The sequence below is a fragment of the Pteropus medius genome, unplaced genomic scaffold (genome assembly GCF_902729225.1).
Source record: "Pteropus medius unplaced genomic scaffold, Ma_sr-lr_union100, whole genome shotgun sequence".
Lineage (NCBI taxonomy): Eukaryota > Metazoa > Chordata > Mammalia > Chiroptera > Pteropodidae > Pteropus > Pteropus medius.
Window position 1 is genome coordinate 21,742,469 of NW_024354502.1, and position 25,659 is coordinate 21,768,127.

A 25,659-nucleotide genomic window follows, 5' to 3' on the forward strand; every position below is an offset into this window, starting at 1 on the left:
ATTTCCCAATTTACAGTGAAGAAATCCCAAATATGCTTTGTCCCCTAGATACTTGATGACACAAACTGTTAGGGCCCCATTTACTTCTACTGGTGACTTCACAAGGTACTGTAAGCTTCCTCAAATCTTAGTTTTATGAAACTAAAAATATTTTAAGAGAGAAAGGTGAAGGAACTGGGTCGACAGTCTAGTACGCTGCTGTTTCAATTACTGCTTAAAACTGAAATAAAAAGGCAGGCGATGGTGACTGGCCAGGGGACCCTGGGTACTCAAATGGAGTTTGTGTTTACAGAATATTTTGGATTAAAAACCTTGCCAGATGGTCCCAAGAAGTGTTTACCTCACTGTTGAGTTCAGCTATCTTAATGTCAGCAACAATAAGAAGCTTGTTACTGCCACTGGGGAGCAAAGGCACACACTCTCTCCTCCCCAAATGGAGCTGCTTGCTGCAGACAGCTGTGCCCTACACAATAATAAAGGTGACACTGTGGGTTTCTGGGAATTTATTTCCATGATTAGGGAAAGAGACAAAGTATGGCAAATTGAAATTGAAACGATGTCTACTTTAAATTGATAATATTTAGTAACTGTTTGATACACTTCCAGTTTATGATAAGCAATAAGAATTTTTCACAGTTAAACAAAAGTGAGAAGAGCTGGACATGCATGTGGACCTGAAAGCTGGTCTCATCCGAAGTATCCTGCTAATCCCCTCCTGGAGCATTCTCCTATATAATCCTAGTTTTCCATTAGAGGCCAGTGGGAGGTCAAAGCGATGCAAGTGGGGAGACCAGGAGCCACTCTCAGTTAGGAGTCTATTGGCATTGTCAGTATATGGAAACACGTATTGAGATCAGGGACCTCTTTTTTTTGTGTGTATAGTATACACAAGATCAACCAACATGTTGCAAAGAATACTGTTTATAATTTTTACATTGTTAAAATAATTAAGCTTTTTAGACTTTGTTTTTGAAAAATGTCAGAAATGTTATAAGAAATCTTAACATTTATATATTCAGTGAACGTTTATCGAATGACTATTATGAACAAGATAAAGAATTACTGTGGAATATCATGTTTTTAAAGCCTCCTACTCTTTTTTTTCTCTCTACTTTCAGCAAAACCCACTAAAATCTCATCTACATTCTTACTGATCCTTTTTCTACCCTTCCTATCTCAAAGTCCAAGGAGGCTTTTGTGGTAGGTTATAAACGGCCACAAATTCTCTCAGCAACTCTTATCCAAAGGTAAAATCTAGTTCCTTATCCTTTGGATCTGGCCTAACCTCGAGACTTGCTCTGCCTAACAGAATGTAGCAGAAGTGATGCTGTGTGAGTTCTGAGCTTAGGCTCAACAGGCTTTGTAGTCTCTGCTCTTGTTCTCCTGTCTGGGCTAGCCTGCTGGAGAGGTCATATGGAAGAGAACCAAGAGAACCCTGGCCAATAGCCTGCCAACTACCAAATAGATAAGTGAGGCTATCTTGGACCACCCAGATCCAGATGACATACCAGCTGACTGCAGCTTCATGAGTGAGCTCAGCAGAGACCAAAAGAATTTCCTGACTGAAAGCCTCTAGATTTCTGACCGAGAGACTCATGAACTAAAAATTATTTTTAAGCCACTAAGTTTTGGGGTGGTTTGTCAATTAGCAACAGATATCTAGTATAAACCTCTTCCCATCCAGGGTCAATCCTTCTACTCGTAATTTGAATTCCTTCGTCTGCTTCCCTTCTGAAGACTTATGTCATTAATAATTCTTCCTCTCTTCTGTGCATGACCAGCCTCTTTTCTTTCTCATCATATATGAACATGCCCAAGTTTCTTCCATTTAAAACTCTCGCTTGACTCTGTAGCTGTCTCTACCTAACAACCAATCAAGGTTAAAAGAAAATAAATTCATGCTCATTCTCTTCATTTCCTCACCTCCCTCTTCTCAACCCACTGGCTTCTATCCCTGTCTTGCCACTGAAAATGCTTTCTTTGAGCCATTGATGACCTCTCATTTGCCAAATACAATGGTCTCCTCAGTTTTGTCTCAATCTCCTTATGGCATCTGACAACACTAATAATTCTATCCCTCTAGATATTCTTTCTTGGTTTTTAGAACACCATTATGTCGTAATTTTCTTTCTATGTCTTGGTTTTCCTCATACTTCTTATTCCTCCTGAACGGATCCCATTCCTCAGTTTAACCCCCAAATTCTACTATTAGTCCTTTTGGCAGTCTACCTCCAACATAGCCCCAATGAGCCTCGCCTACTGTTATTTGTGCCTTTGTCTAGTTCCCTCCCACAATGAACAGGGCTGATCTGTGTAACCACTAGGCTATTACAGAAATGACAATGAATGATTTCTGAGCTTAGGTTATAAAAGACACTGTGGCTTCTGTTTTGTTCTATCTTGGATCCCTTGATCTGGGGGGAAGCCAACTGCTCTGCCATGGGAATACTCAAGCAATTCTATGGAGAGATCCTTGTAGCAAGGAACTGAGGCCTCCTGTCACAAGCCATGTGAGTGAGCCATTTTGGAAATGACTCCTCCAGCCCAGACAGCCCTTTAGGTTAGCGGTCCCCAACTTTTTTGGCACCAGGGACCGGTGGTCCTATGAGAATCTAATGCCTGATGATCTAAGGTGGAGATGAGGTGGTGATGCTAGGGCTGGGGAAGGGCTGCAAATACAGATGAAGCTTTGCTTGCTTGTTGTTCACCTCCTGCTGTGCGGCCTGGTTCCTAACAGGCCATGGACTGGTACCAGTCTGCAGCCTGGGGGGTGGGGAACCCCTGCTTTAGATGAATGCAGCTCCAGCTGGTGTCTTGGCTACAGCCTTATCAGAGACTAGAACCATACAGTTAAACCAGTTCCCAAATTCCTGGCTATGGAACTGAGGTAATACATGTTTTATCTATTCAAGTTTTGGGGTAATTTGTTAAATAGCAGTATGCAACTAATACAGATTTTGGTATCTGAAAGTGGGGTGCTACTATAACAAAAGCCTAAAATGTGGGAGGGTCTTTGGAGCGGGGGGCGGGGCAGACACTGGAAGGACTTGAAGAGTGTTGGTGAATGTCTAAAGTGCTTCAAAGATATTAATAGAAACTTAATGGCCTTAGAGGAGGCTGCCAGTGAGGAATTTAGGAGAATGTTAATGGAAACTGGAGAAAAGGAATCTTTGTTATGCAGTGGCAGAGAGTTTAGCAACACTACAACCTGCAGTAACACGGAAAGTAGAAAATGTGTCTATTAAACTGCATGATCCAGCTAAGGCGATTTCCAGGCAGGACTGAAGTGCCTCCTGGTTTCTATTTGCCACTTATATTAAAGTCCAAGGGGGGTGAAATAAGCTTGAGGAAGAACTGTTGGATAATAAGGAGCCAAGACTTACTTTTTTGAAAATTCCTAGTTATCTAAATCAACTATTCCGGGACTTCAATTACACCTGTAAAATCCCATTACCTTTGCCACAGCTGCTTTAAAGGATATGTCTGCTAATTCCAACCTCTGGGTCATCTTGAGGTTGGCATCTGTTAATTATCTTTCCCTCGAAATTGAATAACTTTTTTTTTTTGAGAATCTTGAGATCTGTCAAGTAATTTTCGGTTATATTGTGAACACTATAAATGTCATGTTGTGAAGACTCCAAATTCTCTTATAATTACTCCAAAGAGTGCTACTCTTTTTGATTTAACAGGTAATTAACTCATTTAGACTCAAACGGAAAATTCTCACACCTGGGTGAGTGGCAGCTCGGGTTAGTTCAATTCTTTAAAGTCTTGGGTATAAGCTGCTTTCAGTTTATTCTGTGCAGGTATAGCTTAGCGGTCAGCAGTTTTTCCCACACATAATTTTCCCACTTCCTTGCTTTCCCTTTTCCAAGGCTTCCACCTCACTCTCTAGCAGTCTTGGTTGCCTGAGTTCTTTTTCTTGGTACTTTGGGCCAGAAAAGTGATAGGCCACCCCCTCAGCACTGATACAAGGGCACTTGTCCTCAGGGCAAAGCCACAAAAAAATAAGGAATTCACTCTGCAGATTGCTTGCTCAAAGTTTCAATTCCCCTCCCAAATCTGCCTGCCTTTACTCAGTCCCCCGAGGCCTCACTCAGGTAGCTGTTTCTGTGTTTCACTTAGAATTTACTGCTATCATTCACAGAAAGATCAGTTAGGCATTTCTACTCATGTTTGACTTCTACTCTGTCTTGGCTCAGTTACCATTACTTCTCCCACTCCTGGACCATGCAGCAGTGTCCACAGTACTCTCTGCTTGTACTTTCAGTCCCCTGCAGACTGTCATTTCAACTACACTACAGGAGTCTTTCCAAAATGCAACTGTAATTCTGTGACTCACCTACCTAAAACCCCTCAGTAGCCAAAAGCTGCCCATCGCATACATGTATATCTCCTCAAAATGAACTGCCAGGCTCTTCAGCACATGACTCCTCTGACAAGTGGCTCATACTTGTTCATAAAACAGAACTGCTAAATAGTCAGGAATTTTGCGAGTTGGTTGTTAAATCACCGGTAGCTTGAAATCAGCTACAGTGGAAATATGTACACCAGAGAAATTAGCCAACCCTACAAATTAGGGCTTCCCCACCACCGTGGCCCTGGGAGCCAGTTAACATGTACCTTCTTCAGCATGGAATGCAAATTATCTATCTATCTATCTATCTATCTATCTATCTATCTATCTATCTATCTATCTATCCATCCATCCATCCATCCATCTATCATCTATCTATCTATCCGATTTATTATGGTGACACTGGTTGCCTCAGTTATTCAGAACAAAACCTGGATTCCCTTGAACAAGGCACGCTGTTCACATGTATATATCTCCACTATTGTCCACTGGGCTAACTTCTACTTATCTTTCCAACTCGGTCTCTGTGGAAAGCCAACTTAGATCTCTCCAGGTATGTAGATTTTCCTGCCTTTGTGCTATCACTGCCTCCAGACAGTATCGAAGCTGCTTACCACAGTGTGTGGTACCCTAATGGCCTTCATCTGTTTTCCTCTCTTGCAGTTCCACATGTGGACTCTACAGTGCAGTCAAATTAACCAAGCTGTCCTACCACGCCATGCTGTTTCATGCCTCTGTGGCTTTCACAGATACTGTTTCCTTTATTAGAACACCACCCCCATCCTCACTTCATTGGCCTCTTTTTTAATTAAAAAAATATTTTAAAATGACAGTAAACATACAATTTTATATTTAAACATTAACATTCAATACAAATAGCCCTTCTACCAGGAAGCCTTGCCAGATTCCCATCCTCATGTTGGAAATAAAAACATTTTGAGTTCTCATTAAGACTTTGTCCGTATCCAAATGCAACTGATTTTACTTCTTGATTCTCTAGCTTTTCTTCCCTATGGCTAGTGTTTTAATTTGGTCCCTCATCATTTCTGTCTTGAACTACTGCAATAATATTCTGATAGATACTAATCACATCTATAATAACTTGTTTACTTTTCTGACTCCCTCACTAGCCAATAAGTTTCTTAGAAGAAAGTACATGCTTAAAAATGAATGGGAGGGAGACTAAATAAGCAGCTAGGGAGAAATAATGGCAGACAGGAGGGCTTGTGAGTGGTCTGAGTGAGGCCTGGGATACCAGGTAATCTGGATATATTTAATAGATGATGGGGGAGTCTGTGAAGATTTTTGGACAGGGAAGTGTAATAACCGAAACATTATTTAGGAAAATTACTCGAGAAGTAGTCTGCAAGATAGACTGAAGTGGGGAAAGTTGTAACTAGGAGACAAATTGAGAAAACTATGGTAATAGTTCATATGAGAAGAAATAATTCTTCTTAATATCATTACACTTGCTTTTAGTCTGCATATATATTTTTAAAGTTTTTTTTTAACTTAACTCTATATGCCTTATTTTAAAAAGTTGAGAAGTGTATACAAATGTAATAAAATAGAAAAATGCCTCCTTGACCCACCATTAAGAGGCAATCACAAATCTCCTTCCAGTATTTTCTATGCCTTTGTTCTTATATTGTTAAGATCATGTTGTATGTATATGTTGTATGTTAAGATCATGTTATTGTTTTTCTGACTGATATGGTAGTACTTCCCCTTTCTATGTAAAACTTTAAAGATCCCATAATAATTCATCTTATAGATGAGACTATGAATAAAATTACGATAAACATTTTTATGTATAAACCTTTGTTTCAATTTGAATTACTTCCTGAGAGTAGATTATTAGCAGGTGTTTTACTGGCTCAAACGCTATGATCATTTTAATAGCTTTGATGCTTCTTATCAAATTGCTTTCTAGAAAAGAAGTGTCAATTCCATTTCATCTTCAGTGTCTAAGAGTGTTTTCTTATTTGCCCTTTCTAAATAAACCTTAACATGTATGCCATGTGCCATATAACAGCAGAGGCAAACACTGGAAAAAATTTATCAGTTTGAACAGTTTTGCCAATACAGAATATTTCTTTTCCCAAATCTGCCTTTAAATTCTCTAAATTGTGATTGTGGCAACAATAAATATGCTCTTTCTCTAGATATATGTGTACACATGCATTATATAAACGAATAGGGAAAGAGTGGTGATTGAATAAGAATTACAGTCTAGTTAATGAAATTGAAAGCTGGCTGGAATTACTATAAGATACTACTGAAAACGTACTATTTTCCCTTCAGATAACAGAAAAATGATCAAATCTCATTTAAAATATTTGTATATTTAAACAGAGAAATTTGTCTATTCAGGTACAGAATGAATACAATAAAAATATTTTACTGTTATGTGGTGAGAATTGGTTGATTATATAAGTATTAGATATAAACTATTACTTGTCATTTCTTAATTTCTGAAACATTTCATCAAGTTGTCAAGTGATAGAAATACCATTTAGATCAGAGCAAAAACAATTTAGTATCAAATCTTTAGTCTACTGAATTTTGTCAAATGAGAGGCCTTAAAGCAGGGATTGGCATGGCAAACTGGCCAAATTGTTGACCAAATTTGGTGAACCACCTATTTTTGTATAGCCTGTGAGCTAAGAATGGTTTTTACATTTTCAAATGGTTGAAAAAAATCAAAAGAATATTCTGTGATGTGTGAAAATTATTGAAATTCAAATTTTATTGTCTATAAAGTTTTATTGGAACACCACCATGCTCATTCATTATGGATGCTTTTGTGCAGAGTTAAGTAGCTGCAACAGAGACTGTAAGGCCCTGAAAGCCTAAAATGTTTACTATCTGGCACTACACAGCAAAAGTTTGTCAACGTCTTACTTAATGTATGATTTATATTTCCCTCACTAACTCTGACTACTTTAATGAATACTTCCCAGATGCTCTGCTGCTCTTCAAAATTAATTCTTACCTTGTTATATTTTGCATTTTTAAATATCTGCCATTTCTTATGAAATTGTATATTATATCAATTTTGGAGCCATATTTTATTATTTCTATAGCTCTGCCTAGAGCCCATTTTCAACTTATCTGGTTACTTGTTTATTAAAATTAAGTCACTGATAGTGGGAATTCTGCAATTCTGAAAAATGCATAATCTCTAAATTGTGCATGTTTGGAGACTAAAAGCAAATGTAATTCCTTACATACAATGTAGAGGCATTCTTATTCCAAGCAACTGAGTCAATTGAGTGCTCTCTATTAACCAGAAAAGGAAGTTAGCTTGAACAGCATATACACAAATCCTACTGGGTGATGGAAGTGCCACTACATTCAGTTTGGCGAAATTAAACAAAGCTTCCCTGGATTCTGAGCCATACACACTGCCAGTATTTTGGGGAAAGATTTCATAAACCCACATTTCCAGTCGTTAGATTCAACTTTATATAATGCGAAGCACTTCTCTGAAGACTAATCTCTTGCTGGTTATTGTTCTCATCCAACCTGATCTGAAGTCTACTGAACTAGGATATTTAAGGGCCCTTTGTGGTGGCATTTATGACTGTGCAGCTGAATATGTTCAATTATTCCCTAGGAAATAGTTTTGTTCTTCCTTTGTTTGTTTAGGCAAGTAACTATTGTGGGATATCCAGCATTTTAAGTGATTCTGCCTCAGAGCATGTGTTAGAAACTATAAGGAGAGTTTATAACTTTTCATTTCTAAAAGGTTTTACAGCTTTGTATTTCTGGAATAGGTTGTATCCATGTTTCTTCCCATCCTGTTGGGATTTTCTGTTGTTAGCAACCTCCTGTGTGGTTCTAAGATATGCTGACCTCTTTGAAACCTTTCCAGGTGTCATTGCCACTTTCTTGATCTCCGCAATATAAGCTGCATTGTTTAGTGGAGTTAAGTTCTATGAACTTTAGAAATCCTCCCTGAGACTATGAATTGACTAACACCAAGGTAGCATAAACATGGAGACACAAATGTTCCTAAGACCAAGCCTGCTGGGCAATGCAGGATGTGACTTGGAGTCTGGAAAAAGGAACAGTTTGCTCACTTGTGAGTCTGTGACTACCTCCAGGTGCAGTTTGAAGCTAAGTGGCTAGTTTTCCTGATTCTCAGATGTAACCTCTCGTTAGAACACAGCAGATTTCATGATTGTGGACATAAGGAATTCCATGAAGACCCACTGGGACCATTAAGAACTCTGGCTTCAGAGGGTCCTAAACACACTTCCTTTAGCATACGTAGCTGTAGTTAAGAGACAGTTTTTTACAAATTTGATCTAAGTTTAGCCTAAGATTATAATGATTACAGCTCATCTTCAAATTTGTATCCCGAAGATGCAGTTACAAATTAAAAAGAAAGAAATGTTTAATACGCACCTACGGGTCTTATGTCTCCTGTTTGACACTAAAAGGTTCTTATTGTTTTTGGTAATACAGTTAAGGCTTTACAACGGTTCGTACTTGGACTGTGAATCCTGTATTAGTCTAGCTTTAAATGTGGAGTATTATACTAGTGATTTCTCAGCCCTTCTCTTAACACCTCATAGCTTGGCTATTTTAACAGACAAATCATGCTGCCAAAACCTAAACCTAGGAGAGTTTGACAACATTGTGAAAATAACACTATATTGAGAATCAAAACATATGGGATTCCAACTCTACCACAATCTTAGCTCAATATTTCTATTTGTTTCCTTGTCTATAAAATATGCATAACAAATAACACAAACCACAGAGGGATGCTGTGAACAAGAAACTAGTAATAACTACAAAAGACCTTTACAAAGTGCAAAAGAATATTAATAAGAAAGGTGCAGTGGTCACAGTGGTCATCCATTCTTCTTTCCTGCTGATCTCCTTCCCACACTTGTGACATGAAGACGACTCACTGTTCCTCCACACCCCTGAGCCAGCTGTTCTTACGATCACCCTGCTCATCCTGACTCCAGTGTTCAGGGAATCTTGAAAATCATTGAGGGCCATGGTAGTCTATGCATCTTAAATGACTGTGAGGGGCAGTAAGCTTCCTCTGCTTTGCTTTCTATTGGCTAAGGCCTGCTGCTTATTCTGTGTGAATGGGGGGAACGGCTACAGGTACAGTAGTGTAGGATTACCCATCGCTGTATATTCTGAGGCTTCTTTCCTGCCACTACTAGTACATTGCTGGGAATGCAATTACCATGGAGATCTTTCAAAAATCTAAAAGGCTATACAACTAATATTAACCCGTGTTGTCTCTGGGTGGTTAGACTTATAGGTGGTCATTTTTTAATTTGGTCACTATATCTATATGTTCTCACTTTTGCAATTAATAAAAAAAAATAACAAAAAAATCTTAATTTTGAAATAAATAAGCCGCCCTTTAATTTTTTATAAGAGACAAACAACCAAATGACTTGAAAACTCTCTAACATGGAAATTTCTCAAGAGAAAAATTTGAAATTTACAGGCATGTCATTCACTCTAAAAATATATCATCTGAAAATATCATATCATATTAAAAATATTTGTAAGAACTGTTATGAAAGCAGTTTTAACGTCAAATTAACTAGAATTAAATGAATATACTTAAATAAGAAGAACTGCACTGTATCTGCTTTTCCAAATTTTATGCTAATAGTGTGGCAATGTAATGAAAAAGCAAGTAAGAAATCAGAACCTAGCTACTGGAAAGCAGCAAGAGGGAGCCTGAGGGTATAACATATTCTGAAGCTGGACTATAGAAGCTGGTCCCAGATGGGAAAACTTGTTCTCTAATCTTATGACTTTCTTTTAATCACAAGCAGACAGTAGTTTCCTTATTACCCAGAGTTTTAGAAATACATTATTCTTGAGAGTACTTCCTAGGATTTCTTTTACTCATTTAAGACCACATCTTTGCATTTAATTCTTCCTCATATTATCCCTGCAGGGCACGTCCCTCTAATTATTCCCATCTAAAGTGACAGGAAAATGGAATCACACTACTTGGAAAACAGACATCCTTTGGTATGTTTTTTCTCACTGCTCCCTTGGGCATATTTTGTCATTGTGCTCACTTCAGCACAGATTATGAGCCGTCCTTGGAGGGCAAGGACTATCTTTGAATTCCCAGTGCCTAATAAATGCCTGGCACACAGTAAAAATAAGAATAAACAAATGAATAATAATACCCAGCACATAATGCTTATCAAGCACTGTTCTTCATATATATTAACTTATTTATTATTCAGTCCTCACAACCCTATGAAACTATTATTATCCTCATTTTACATATGAGAAAACTGAAGCAGGAAAGTAAAGCAAGGCTACCCAGAACCAGGACCCAAACCTACACACTTTGGCTCTAGAGTCCAATCTCGTAATCACCACACCACGCTGCCTCAACAGCGGCCATGCTAACCAGGAGAATGTCCCACTCCAAGAGAAGCATGAGTACTCTGTACTTCCATCTCTAAACATTTCTGGGTTTTTGTCAGATGTAGCTACACCGTGTGGTTCCTTGGGAGACTTAAAAGGGAAAATAACTGGACACAGGCATACAAATGCAGAACCTTAACAATTGCTGTGTTTGTAAGGCTGTTTCTTAAATACCTGTGGGGATTTGTGAGAGCGCCAGCTGTACTGGTGACTATGGAGACTCGCCAGCAGAATATTTTCATCAGTATCCACCTGGCCAAACCGCAGTGTCTCCTGTGTGTCATTACAGATCACAAAATGGCTGAAGACCAACTCCTCTACCTCAGGGCATTTGTTCTGAAAGAAAAAGAATCGGAAAGCCAACATGAATCAGATTAATTGCAAGATGTTTGGCAGCTGTCTGCCCAGTGGCGATTGTTAGAACACAGAAACACTAAAAGATCTGCTGTCATTAGCTCTGGTACACAAAGTATTCTATACTTCCAGGATAAGCACAAAAAATACCTTAAAGAGATCTTAAATGTTCCAAAAATATGTTTCGATTTATGCTCCTGCAAAATAAATTATAGACACAGAAGAGTAAAAGAACAATGAGATCCCTCAAACTTTTAACATTTTAAAATGAATTAACATGCTACAAAGAGTGCGGTACTGCGCAGTGGCAGTGCACGTTTTGAGCAGAACACTGGAGGCTAGAATTACCATGTTCCTGGCTTTCTAAACTCAACAATCAAGACCAATTACAAAGCCACAGTTTGTACCCTACAGAAAGTAAGGATCTTTTAGGTAATACATTCCCAGATCCTTTAAGGGGTGGGGGCTGTGTGTGCGTGTGTGTGTGTAAATCTGCTCAGGGAGAGAGGTAAATAAAACCATAACTTTTCCTCTGTTAAGAGGTTGAACACATAAAAAAGATCAACTCCAGAATGAGGGTAATAAGGCAAGTTGTAGTTTTCAAAAGTAATGTTTCTTGAAAAACAGTTGTTGGTGTCTTTTTCGGCTAAGAGTCTTCAATCAGCTAATGGCTTCCATTAATCTGTTAAGGCTCAACAAATTAGTAATATGGCCCATTGTTGATGCCTCCTCAATGGTGTCTCCAATTGGTTGCTATTATAACAAAACACTGGCAAAATAATAGAGCATTTCTGTTCTTACTTTCTTATCACTCTAGTTAGACTACAGCCTAATATACAATATATGTACTTTTGGTAAATGAAAATAGCTAAATAAATGATTAACTTGAGAATGAAAGAAAAAAATCTTAATTAGCCAATCAATTTGTACACTATTGGAGGTAATATGTAACTGATGCTTCTCCAGTTAGCTTCTGTTTCCTGGCTGTGGATGTAAATAAAGTCACAATTCCACACTTTGTCGCTTGCCATTTTACTGAGGAGTGTGAGAGTAAAAGAGAATATATCGATCATGAGCATGAGTGATTTAAGTAATAATGGGAACTGAAGCCTAGAAGTCAATGAATGAATGCACTTGAATCCAGCCTAGACCAAAACCCCACCTAGAACCTTATCCAGAACAGTTATCTTAGGAGGTAGAACTCATTCCTAGTAACCCAGAAGGCCCCGAAAGTGGGTGGGCAGTGGTCTGTGGCTGCAGTTAGTGAAGAGGCCCCGAAATACCTCATTCTTCCAGATACCCTGGAGGACTTCTAAGCCCTCGCGCTATCATCCATCTATTCTCGCTAAACTTCTTCATTCTCATGGAGCAGAACCTTGCTGGACAGTCAGACTAGTCATGAAGAGTCTGGCTAAATAAGACCAAAGCAATTTCAGTTAATGATTATCTGTTGTCTACCATAATACTCTCTGCTATGCCTTTCAGTCATGAGCTATGATTTAAAAACTTGACTGCCAGTGGGTCTTAGATGTCCTGGCCCCTGCTGTATCTTGAGGCTCTCTTCATTTTCTCACTACACCCCAGCTTTGTCAGCTCTCTTCAGATCCTCCAATATATACTGGTCCCTCTCAATTCATCCAACCTGTCAAATTCCTTCCTGCCTCAGTGCCTTTCCTCTGCTTATGCCTCTTTTCCTCTTTGCTTCACTAACTTCTTTCTAGTCAGTCTTCAGGTGCCTGTTTTCAGGCTACCTCCTCAGAGTAGCCTTCTGAGATCTTCTCCCAACCAGGACCCCCCTATTTATGCTCACAAAATACTCTATATTTCACCTTCACAGCACTTACCCCTACTGGGACTAAGTAATTATCTGTATGATTACGGGTTCAATATTGTCTCCATCATTAGATTCCATGCTGAGTAAGGGCTTTATCTCCAGTACCCAGGATAATGCCTGACACATATGTACTCAATAAATACTTGCAAAACAAATATGTAAGTTTAATTTTTTAAAATTATAAATGTAATAAATGATCACAGCAGAAAAACTAGAAAACACAGAAAGTATAGATTCTTTTTTTTTTTTTTTTAAGTCTCTAATTTTACACCTGGTGATAACTGCTATTAACATTTTGGTGACTTTTCTTCCAGTAATTTTTCTCTTCAGTGTCCTGCCTGTTCCTAGTCTAGTCTATCGTATCTGATCCTACTTTCTATATCTTATACACTTAAAGGTTTGCAAACCTTTAATCAAACTGGAGTCACAGTGTATAATTAGTTTTGATGATTTTTCCATTTAGCATTTTATAATCAACACTAACTGCTCTCCTTGTAAACACTTTTCTCTGCTTTAGGTCCAAAGCTCTATTAATGGCAAACATGAAGAAGGGGATATGATTCTAAACTCCCACTTAGATATCCTGAAATTGAAATTCAGTTTTCATAATGAATTGGGATCACTCTGCTGGTAACACAAAGGTTAAGTTACCAGATGGAGCTTGAATAGAGAAAAAGTCATATTACTTCCTTCATCTCTACAAACTGACCTTTAATAAATGATGAGAGTTTTAGGAAAAAATGTAAATGAAAGAACACAAGGGGGTTGTTTACATTTTTCTAAGGAATACTCAGAGTCCTCAGGGAACGGTTTCTCTACTGCTCCTTTGTCTGTGGAGTTCATTATAACTGTAATAAGTTTAAGCATTTCTTGGAATGTTTTAAATTCTGGTATATTATAAAAAAGATTGTACACATTTTATATGGCATCATATAGGCCAAAATTCAGAATGTTCACTGAGATTTGTAATTAAAAGTTGGCTTATTTACATTTGAAACTTGTGCTAGAGTGTTGTACAGGCATTTGCAATTAAACAGATATCATTTCAGTGTAAGATAAGACATATCTATAGGCATAACCTTGATTTTTAAGTAAAAATGTCCTTTCAATGCTATTTTGTCCAAATGTAAGAATATGACATAAAAATAAAAAGCAAACTGCAAGTGGCATTTTAGGTCCGTAATCTGGTTTCACAAAACATTAATCATTCACAAAAAGAAAAAAAATCTACAGCCAGAGAAATCAGACACTGATGAAGGCTTCTGTTAATCTTGAACTTGTGACCTAAGGTGAAAGGTCAAATTATTTCATGCTTCATCTGTCTGGTCCATATACACTGGATATAAATGACTTGTCTCGGATATGAATTCGATAAAAAGTATGTGGAGAACTCAAATAACTTATCCTGCTTATTAAATTCATATTTCTCATTGCCAACAATTATACGTATACGAGCATGATACACACAATATTATCCAAGCTTGGGAAAGCAAGCTTTCCCTCTAAAGGGGACAAACCACATTCAGAATATTTTAAGCACAATGAACTTAATAACCCTTTACAAGCCCATTTCAATGTCAAATGTCCTATAATTTCAAAGTAGTACATTTTTGTATTTACTTAAGAATACATAGGGTTAGATGCCTACCGCATTAAAACTTGGTGGCAAGCACCCCTGACATGGGAGGAAACAAGAAAATTACAGCAACAATTACAGAAGTATATCCTCCTGTGGCTCATGTTAACATTGCCAAATCCCTGTATAAATCAGAACCAACTATTCATAGAATGTACCTGTCAGCAATATGCTATGTGACATATGGCTCCACTTAATCAAATATACAATTCTATTTAAAAAAAAAAAACAACTCAGAATATTCCTTCAAGGCACTATTTTAGCCAGTCATTCACACTCTGATGTGGTTTAAAACATTTAAATATTTATGCACTATATTGTATTTATATGTATAGCTGTGTCTAAGAGAATATTTTTACCCTGGGAGGAAACTGATATTTCTGAAGGCCATGTTGCAGTAGTTGCTACACATGAGTCCTCTTACAATGGCCCTGATACCAAGACGAAAATATCCTGGGTTTAAATGCTCTATCAATGACTCTTTTATATTTTCTAGGTTTGTTTTTTATTAAATGCATTGTTCAAAATATGACAAAAAACAGAAATTGGAGCCATGGAGGTTTTTTTCACATCACTATTCGAACCAGCTGCAAAGATTTAGATCACACTAGCTCTTATTTTACGCATGTCTTCTGCAACGAGAAAACCATGGAATGCCCTTAAAAAAGAATTTTAAAATATAAAACAGATGTGTTATCTTCTTTCCCTTTGCTATTGTAGTGCCATGTTAGGTAATTAATTCCTTAGTCTTGTATAGGTCTTCATGCATATAAAGAAAAGTTTATTCCCATAAAAATTCTTAAGTTAGAGAACTCGATCCCCTCCCCCCTCACTGCTCCTGTCCCTGTGTGGGGTCAGTGCAGGAGGAAGCACCGTTACTCTTGCGGAGCCAGCTCCGCCCAAATGCATGAGGGGAAATGCCTCAGCTTAAACAGCAACACAGTATTATACTGAAATACAGTATTATACTGAGAATCAGTAAGGGAAGCAGAAGTGATTTGTTCTAAATCGCTGAGCACATTATCATTCAAACATTCTGTTAAATTATTTTCTTGCTAGTAGATACGGACAGGTTCCCTATTTTAAATATGCTATTCAGCACAGACTTATACTTCATCCCTTTTTCAATGCGACTAACTTCTGACAAGAGAAAAAAGTGAAAAATTATCCATCAAGAATCTTTAACTGATTAAGAAAGTCCATTATCAAGTGCTTTTCAGGGATTCAAAATGGCAGCATGACAGTAGAAGAAAGACTAAGGCTATCTTGTGCTCACATATTTCTTCTCACTGCTTTTTTCTTCGAAAAGATGGAACGCTTATTATCAGAAAGGCTCACACAGGTTCTTCATTTCTGCAATGGATGCTTCGACGATTTGATACATAGCTAAGTTGAAGCTTTGGCAAACTAAAGCCAGAATACTTGGAAAAAATTTCTGGGAATATGTTACTTTCCACACAGATGTGGTACATTAGTCACAAAAATGTGGGCATGATCTCTGATGCATGTGTAGAGAACCCATATTCTCTAAAGTTTTTAAAAATAACATGTGTCACTTTGCCAAAACAGAGAAGGCCCCAAATATTATGGAGCCCATCAAATTCTTCATTCTCTCACATTTTGGTTTATGCTAGAAGTGATAACACAGAGTGCCTAGTGAAAAAGTCACATGTGGACAAACTTCTAGAATGAGCATACCTGTTGCCAAGCTTGTATTGCGGTGTTTAGAGAATGAACTGCGTGGTGCCCAAAGTTTACAAATATAGAATCAACTATGATGGTGCAGTCAAGCAGCTTTTCTACGGCATCGCTGGAAACCGCAATCTGCCCAAAGATGCCGAAAGGTTTCACCATGCTTTGCATTGTAACATTTCTGCACTCTAGAAGTTTACAGTCTGCTTGAGCTGAGAACTGGATCTCCTGACAGACAGAACTATTGTTCCACTGTCGAAGATACATGTGTGGTTCTTTGAAGGAAATGATCATGTATTCTAGTTCAGACGGCACATTTTTATCAGAAACAAATGGCTGTAGGTATCGCGGTGGAGCTGTTGGGAAAACAAACAAGAAAAACAGCAACTGAGATGAGTCAATGTTTTATGGAAATAAAAAGATAACATTTAAATTATTCACTTTTTGATTAGTAAATTCTGTATTTACTGTTTAATAAATGTTAACATTTTCTTGAAGATATTACAATATTTGAATTATCATTTTGTATTTGCAAATAAAACTGGCTTGTTCCATCAGCAGGTCTCTCACATATATATAGTATATATTGTCCAAAGGTTACATTCACTTTCACAGACAAAATCTGATCATAGAGGACAAATAAAATGAAAAGGAGGTAAATATCTAAGGAGAGTTTTCTTTTCTCTCTTCTTTTCAAAGCATTTTATTTTATTTTATTCTTAGTTTCAAGTATACAGTACATTGCTTTGCTTAGACATTTGTATAGTTTATGAAATGATCCCCTCAATTACTCTATCACCCCTCTGGCTCTACACACAGCCATTGCATTACTGCAGACTGCATTCCCAATGTTAAGGAGAGCTTTTTAGAAGTGTTCTGTATCTATCAACCAAATCTCAAAAACAAAAACATGACTCACAGAGAGTTAAAAAAAATCACATTAAATTCCATTTTTGCTGAAAAGGCAAGATGTTTAACAGCAGCTGTATTTTGTTTTAATCTGCTTTTTTCCATTTTCCATTACATGTAGGTTGAAAACCTATACCTGAATCAAAATGTATTAACTAGAAAAGGTTTGGTATAGACTTTAAGAAATAATTATTCATGTAACATTAGCAAACTTATAAAAGGCCACTTTTGGGGGTGTGGGAAAATTTAATCTTCTACCAACTTGTAAAAATACTTGTCCTTTAAATTATTGAAGAATTTTCCCATCTTCTGTAGAAGGTATTCACGTTTTTGAATTCGAGTAATATCAAGTACTTTTAGAATCCATTTGCCATTAATGTAATAGCTCAGGATGTAGAACAAAACCAGATGTACCTCTTTCAAAACGATCATAATTGGAATAAAGTAAAACCTGCAATTTTTGTAACTTCCTTGAAAAGTCTCGTTAGGTAGCATGCAAAATCATGTCAGTTCAATATAGTTGGTAACATGTGTAATAGGTCCATAAGATAGTTTAAAAGTAAGGGGTATATCTGTGATATGAAATCAACTTCAGAATAACTTTGCCAGTGCTCTCTGTTAGGGGAAATGAATACCACTTCTAAAAATACCCACTGCCATGTGAGTGGTGGTCAGCAGAGAAGAAACTGTGGGGAAGAAGTGATTAGCAATCACAGCATTCTAAATCGTTGCTAACATTGTAGTACACAGACTGGAAATCCCTGCAAGCCTTTTTACTTCCTGAAAATTAATTATCTGGGTAAAAATTGATGAATTGTGTCTCCAGAACACTCAAGACAAAAAGTAAGTATTAAGTGAATATTGTTATTCTGATGCTAAAGTAAAGAGTACCTGTGCCCTACGGTCATGCTACCCTGAACACGCCTGATCCCGGCTGATCTTGGAAGCTAAGCAGGGTCGGACTTGGTTAGTACTTGGATGGGAGACACCTAGGAAGACCAGGTGCTGTGGGCGTGAAAAAAAAAAAAAAGAAAGAAAATAAAAAAGAGTACCTACCTGTGCCTAATTGATCCAGGTGATGACAAAGATGGAACTCCAGGTGGGTAAATTGGAAGGAAATGCAAAGAGATGGGACAAACCATGGAGTAAAACAGGAGTCGACTCTGGTACAGGCAGCCAGGGCTGTTGGAGTTACAAGCTGGTCACAAGTGCTTTGAGAACCAGATTCACTTGCAGAGCTATGGGAAATAAGTAATGAAAGAAGTTCAATAACCTACATTTCCCAATATCATATAAGTGAAATGTCTTTCTATGAGGGTTTTTTAAGCTTGCACCTATAATCCTATAGTCAACATGCTATCATCAAATCTTTTGTATTTACTCACATACACTAGTTGTTTTTTAAAATTAAGTTCATGTTGATTATTCCTTAAGTTATTAGCAGAAAAGTTTCAAAGCATTCCTCAAACCCCAGGCCATGCTGACTTACCTGCCATCCTGTTTTCTTCCATCCTTATCTCTCATAACTTACAGAAAATTTGTTCTTATATTAGTTTAAAATCAACAGAATTCAGAGTATGACTCTGGTATTCAAAAAAACCAATACTTTCAGTGTCACCATAAATGTTTCACTTTTTTTTTTTTTTTACCTCTCCAGATTGTTCACATCCACATTTCCATATGAATTAGTCAACACTCTTTATTGAACACCTAGTTCAATGCAACGGATACTGTGCCATAAAAGTTATGACCATGTCCAGAAGAACTGAGGTGCCATGGACAATTACACTGCATCGGTCGTCTCTTCACTTCCATCCTCTTAACACCATTTTATACAAGTAAAATTTGATGAAAAGGAATAATGAAGGCAGCTGTAGGAGGGAAGATGATTGATTGTACATGGTGGCTGCTGGTGTGCATGGGAAACATACTGCCTAGGGGCCTTGTCTCAGTGCTAGCTAGCAGAGGCACGAGAGCGGGGATGGGGGGTGGAGCAAGGTGCGTCCTGGTAATTATGAATACTAAATTGATGCCGCCCTATTCCCCCTTACCACCTTCCATCTTCTTTCCAAATCTAAAATCTGCCTGCATTTATGGTAGCCTGACTCCCAAATGCATGTGGAGCCTAGAGAAGAAATACTATGATTTACAGTATCTTACGGAGAACTACGATAGGAAAAACTAAAGAAATAAATCCTTGGTTTTCAAAGAACTCATAGTCTAACTGGTGATATGAAATACGTGGACACTTAGAAACATTATGAAACAGAACCACCTCTCAGGAACAGGAAAGTCAAAGTGCTCCCAGTGTGGAAATGTACGAGAAACACAGAACGCTGTGGGGTAAATTGTGAAATTTTCAGTGTGAATCTTCACCTGAGTTTTGAAAGAGACTGTGAAAAGCCTGGTGAAAATAAAGCTGAGAGCATTCCAACATGCTTACTGAGTGTTTAACTTCAAGGATTTACAGTTACATGGTGGTATTTACTGCAGTGTGAGTAAATCTCTATTGCACACAAATAAAACACAAACTCTGGGGTCCTGTGTTATTGAATAAATGCTACGTGCAAAAAGCAGCCAAGTGTATTCTTAACTTTCTATTCAGGCAAGAGATCTATGAGAAACAGTGAGTACATAATGTGAGGTTTATCTGAGGCATTTTTTCTTGCCAACTACAATTTTTCACACTCGAGGGTAGCAGATACCATAACATGTTGAAAAAAGTTGCTAAAACATTATGAGTATGTGCCACACACAATCTTTATTTATAACAAACTAATTATTTACTTTTCTGAAATTAAATTCACAAATCAATGGTTAAAAGAGATATTTTAGGTACACACAGTAACTCTTAACTAACATACTCTAATGTTCAGTACTATCTCATATAATCTTGAAATCTCGACTAAAATGGTTCCTAGGTTAATCTATATTTAAAAATTTAGACTTTTATTTGAAAATTTGAGTCATATCAAAATGAAAGTTTCTTAAACACAAAATTAATATGGTATAATCTAAATATTCTTTAACTATATTCTGAATCAAAAAAATTATAGTTTTTTGATACTGAATTTGATCATTATATATTATAAAAACAGCATATACATGTCTACCTTTTACAAAAGTATCACAAAGATCTAAGTGTAAAAGCCCTTAATTGTCATAAATATGAGAGTAATGACCCTGCTAGGCACACTTATAACAGCTGCATCTGTGTAATTTTCTTACAAAGTTCAGTACACTGATCCTTGATCTGACACAGATATCAAAAAGAAAAATTTAACTTATGAGATATGTAATAATCAGAAACAGAGAAGGAAGTAGAAATGGCTCCCAGAAGATCACCCAAATAATAAAACATAGAATTCAAGATCCTAGTTAGTTCTACTTAAGTAGTTAGTTCAAATATCAATATGTTCCTAATGGAAACTCCAATTTTAGAACAGTGGAAATATTCTAAACGGTGGAAAGTATGGCAGGAGTTTTACATATTCATACCTTCATTGTAGCCAAAGGGTTACTTATCAGCTCTCCTAGGTGACCTATAGAGGGGTGTCAATTCTTTAAACGAGTGTTTTAGTAAGCCCAGATCCTGTCTGATCCAGAGGCACTGTGGGGACTCAGGCATAATCTTCTAAGATTCACCCTTGGACATCACCCAGGGTGAACCCCTTTAGCACTGCAGGTACCCATCAATGATCTGACTCCACTGATGAAGGCTCGAGCTCTTCTCTGGACCCCTCTGTGGGAATAAGAGCTTTATAATATAGCATAATAATAGCATCGAGATTAAGAAGAGAATGACCGAAGCGAGAGAACTTAGATGAAAATGCTTACACTACTATCACTTATATTTGTAACCTTGGGCAAGTTATTTCATCTGGATAAATCTCAGTTTTCTCATTTGTAAAGTGAGTATAGTAATTGGACCCACGTTTTAAGTATTAAATGAAATAACTGCATACAAAATGTTTAGCATAATGTCTAGCACTCTATAATAGAAAAAACCCACCCCTTCTTTTCTGGCAGGCAAACAGGGGACCATACTGGTTCCTCAGTTTAACATTAACTGTTGGTGGTTGATCACCTTTAGCTCCTAAGAGAGATCTCACAATATCACACTGACATTCATCTCAGCGTGGCATTGTCTCTCAAACACTGGTTCACCTGAGCTCTCTCCTGGCTACTGCAAAAACACTGCTCCGTCCATCCTGGGAGAGTAATGCGTGGTTGAGAGAAGACAAGGGAGGATGTACGAGCCTGTGGCACCATGTTCTCACTACCTCTTAGAACTGTCATTTAAAAAATGTTCTAGCTATAACCCAAAATAAGAAATACATTTTTATTTGTAACCTAGTACACATTAAAATGGAGGAGGGAATAGGAGGAAAATACAACACATTCTGATATTTTTTAAAGTGTAGTAAAATAAACATAACATAAAAATTACTATTTTAACCATTTAAACTACACAGTTCAGTGACATTAGGTACATTCACACCATTGTGCAAGTAGCAATGCAATCCATCCCTAGAATTTTTCTATCTTCCCAAAATGAAACTCCATACCCATTAAACAATAATTCCCCATTCCCCTCTTCCTCAATCCCTGGCAAACACCATTCTACTTTGTCTCTATAAATTTGACTATTCTTGATATCTCACATAAGTGTAATTATACAATATCTGTCCTTTTCACACTTCTGTTTTCTATTTAATTAAAAAATTTTGACTGCAACCTGCTCAATTGATTTCATAACCCACTAATGGGTTGTAATCTGTGGATTAAAAAACAGGCTTAAACGGGCCCTCACATAAAGGACTCCTTTCTATCTGACTATAAAAAAAAAAGTGTGGGGTGGGGAGGGGGGGGAAGGAGAGAGGGAGAGGGAAGGAAAGAGAGAGAGAGAGAGAGAGAGAGAAATTTCCCAAGGTTCAGAGAATAAGCATCATGAAAGAGTCTTCATGAATACCATTAGCCTAGAACTTTAGACGAGAGCCAAGGAACGCTGAGTACTTGGGGGAATGTGGATAGGGAGAAGGACTACCTGGCAAAGGACTAAGTCCCTGGAAGGGTTGTTACATGCAGTTCAATTACCAAGTAAAGGAAATAGTAAAAGGCTTCCAAAAGATACTTGAGTAAAATACAAGCATTCCTTCTGCCTAAGGGAAAGAAGGGAGGAACACATTTAGCCCTAGGAAAGAATTTTCTGGATAAATCCTGGATTATAACATTATATGACTAGAAACATAGTTGACAAAGCAGTTCCAAATGTCAAGATATATATCTGAATGGTTTATGAAAGGCAAAAGATTTTTAAAAATGGCACCCAACAAATTTACGTACATCTAAAAGTGCAAATCCTGGTAACCAAATAGAAGAGAACAATGTCTGGAGGCCATAGTCACCTTCTGGTAGAAGAAATTTCAACCAGTGGAGAGAAAAAAATGTCCGGGGACTTGACCATCCCAACACTCTTTCTCAGATTTCTCCATCCACTGTCTATACACACAAGAATCAAGTCTTTGGGAAATGAAAAACATCTTCTCTCTCTCACACACACACACACACACACACACACACACACGACGCACGCGACACGACACATGCACACACACACACGCGGAATACTAAATATGAGTGGACAGTACTTCTTTTATGGGATCTTAGGGAGTAAAATAATTTTTTTTTTTTGGCACATCCAAAGATGAAAGTATCTCACCAGAGTTTCAATTTTCATTGATTAAAGAAGAGCCACACACCCTAAGCCACTTCTCTTCCTGGGATGCCTTCCTCTTTTGCGGGTGTAGGGTTGGGGATAAAAAGTCCTTGTAAGCAATCTGCTCTCACGTTTCACCGTGAGAAAATGACCATGCGACATGGACAACGAACCACCAAAGACTTGTCACAGGTGAACAGAGTTTAGCATTACCATCAAACAACTTGCAATAAGGATAAGTGAACATACGTATCAAGAGCTGCACAGTTACTCTTGTGCTGCCTGATAATTGCCTGTATTTTGTGCGACTTTATATACCACGTATTTCTGGAGGTAGCCATCTGAGGTGAGGGTAAGAGGGGGAAACAAAGTGGAGAGCTGCCCTGGTCCATCAGAAGACAGCTGCCTCATATTTAACCCAGGGAACAGGCAGGGTGGCCCAAAGCCTGAGAGCTGGGTCCCCCACTGCATTTCCCTTTTTCGCCTCCTAGGGCCAGTCACTGGGTAAGAAACTGTAAATTCAAGAGTGTGTGCTTGCTGGCTCTGTTCTGTTTGCTCTCTAGATCCACTTTCTACCCTTCCCTATCTTCTCCTTTGCACCTGTACTATACTGACAAGCTGCTTTGTCCTTTGGCTAGTCCTTGGGTCCAGCCAGTGGGAGGTGCCCAGAGGAGATTAGGAAGTGGGAGAAGAGTCGTCTGAGGGCTGTATCCTCCTAATTCCTCCTTGGCCACATCTCCATGCACTGCAGTGTCTCTACCCAAAGCAGCTGCAAACACCTGCTCAGAGTTAGTTCTGGTAATGGCTCTATCACCTGACTCTTTCAGGCCTAAGAATGGGAGGGTTCCCGAGAGTCCCTAGCCCATCCCTTAACCCTGACCACACTTTTGTAAATAAGTCCTTCACATTCTATCACCCAGTTTGAATGTGCCATCTGTTTCTTGTCAGGACCTAAGTGATAAAGTGAGTTTATTTAGACTTCGGCAATGGATGTGTGGGCAAATACACACATGATGAGATTAACGGTAAACAACTGAAATGGATATCTGGTCGGGGCTTAAAGGTTGTATGCCCTGCCTCCAGTCCAGTGCACAGCAAACAGAAGTCTCCAAAGGTCAATGCTACTGTGGAAACTAAGCTCGAGGTTACTCTACTTCATATGCTAACTTCGAAAAACATAATTATGGATCTTTGAAAACATGGTAGAGTGAGAGACGTCCCCAGATCTCTTCCCTTGAAACAAGAATAAGCTGAACATCTAAAACTCAAAAAAATCGCACCCAAACTGCACACCAGCACATCTGAATGTGGGATCTGGGCATAATAGCTACCACAGGTCAGAACCCCGGGTGTTGGGTGGTGGACTGGGAATAACAAAGAAGCTGCCTCTCACAGCCGCAGGAGTTCCCTGCAGAAGGAGAGGGAGGGGAGAAGGAGCAGCGAGCTCCTGCTGCTAGTTCCCTGAACAGCCTTGCCTGGGATAGCTGTGAGCTCTCCGCGGCCCGATGACTGCAGGGCTCAGTCATCAGAACAGAAGGCAGAGAAGCAGGATGGGACCGCAGAGGAACAATAGCTGATTTTTGCCAGCCATGACTGCAAAACCGAGGCTGAGCACAGTCCCCAACCCCCAACCCAAAGGGCCCCTCCTCCCATACCCTCCAAGACCCATCACTGTGGAGCCACCCACAGGGGAATCTGAGCAAACCCTGACGAGACTGTTGTCAACACTGACAGGGAGTGAAAATGAGGGTAGTGAGCATGATTAAATATCTATAAGAAAATTTTAAAAAGTGTTATTAAGACTTTATATAAAGCAGGGATCCAAGAGGCTTAGACGGCAACTACTGGAAACCAAAAGAAAAGTGCCTTCTTTGAAACAGGCTAAAGAGAGACCTTTATATAATAAATTTTCCTGGAAAAACAGCAGAATACACTTCCATTAATGCCCAGGTGGAGAAACAGTCCATTAAACACCATGAACAACCAAGGTGACAAGGCATCTCAGAAAGAAAGAGAAAAATCTCCAGAAATAAGCTTACAGAGAAATATGCGACTTAAATGACAGAGAATTCAGGTGGTACTTCTGAAAAAAACTCAATGAGATCTAAAAATACTCAAATCAACAATTTCAGGAATTGAAAAAACAACTAGATGAGCAGGGCAAGGAGATAGAAACCCTCTAAAGAACCAAATAGAACTTCTGGAAATGAAAAATACAGTGCAAGAGTTGAAAAATAAAATAGCAAGCTTGAGAAAGAGAGTCGACCAAATGGAGGAAAGAATCAGTGATATTGAAGACAGAAATCTAGAACTAAATCAGAAGAAGGAGAGAGAAACTGAAGAATGAAAAATAATGAAAGAGAAATTCAAGAACTAGCTGATACCATCAGGAGAGGAAACAAAAGAATAATAGGCATTATCGAAGGTGAGGAAAAGGAACAGGGATTAGAAAGCATTTTCAGACAAAGAGTTGATGAGAATTTCCCAAATCTAAGGGATGAGCTGGAGCTTGGAATTCAAGAAGTTAACAGATCACCAAATTATGTCAACCCAAAAAGGCCTTCACCAAGACACATTATTCAAAATTATCAAAAATAAAAAAAAAAATCAATGATAAAGAGAATTCTCAAGGTAGCCATGGAGAAAAAACCAGAAACATATAAAGGTAAACCCATTAGATTATCCTCGGATTTCTCAGCACAAATCTTATAAGCCAGAAAGGA

General features: G+C 38.1%; 1 protein-coding gene and 1 pseudogene across 9 annotated transcripts in view; one reads left to right on the forward strand and one right to left on the reverse strand.

The window, feature by feature from the left end:
- The window catches only part of VPS13B (vacuolar protein sorting 13 homolog B), a 685,469-nt gene that overhangs the window by 69,622 nt on the left and 590,188 nt on the right, over nt 1-25,659 (reverse strand). For all 9 annotated transcript variants that reach the window (XM_039853834.1, XM_039853836.1, XM_039853835.1 and 6 more), the window contains 3 exons: nt 18,274-18,455; nt 16,315-16,664; nt 10,967-11,128 (listed from right to left, as the gene is read on the reverse strand). In XM_039853834.1, the coding sequence (XP_039709768.1) occupies nt 10,967-11,128; nt 16,315-16,664; nt 18,274-18,455 (694 nt within the window). The remainder of the gene's footprint in view (nt 1-10,966; nt 11,129-16,314; nt 16,665-18,273; nt 18,456-25,659) is intronic.
- Nucleotides 18,114-18,231, forward strand: LOC120595854 (uncharacterized; annotated as a pseudogene).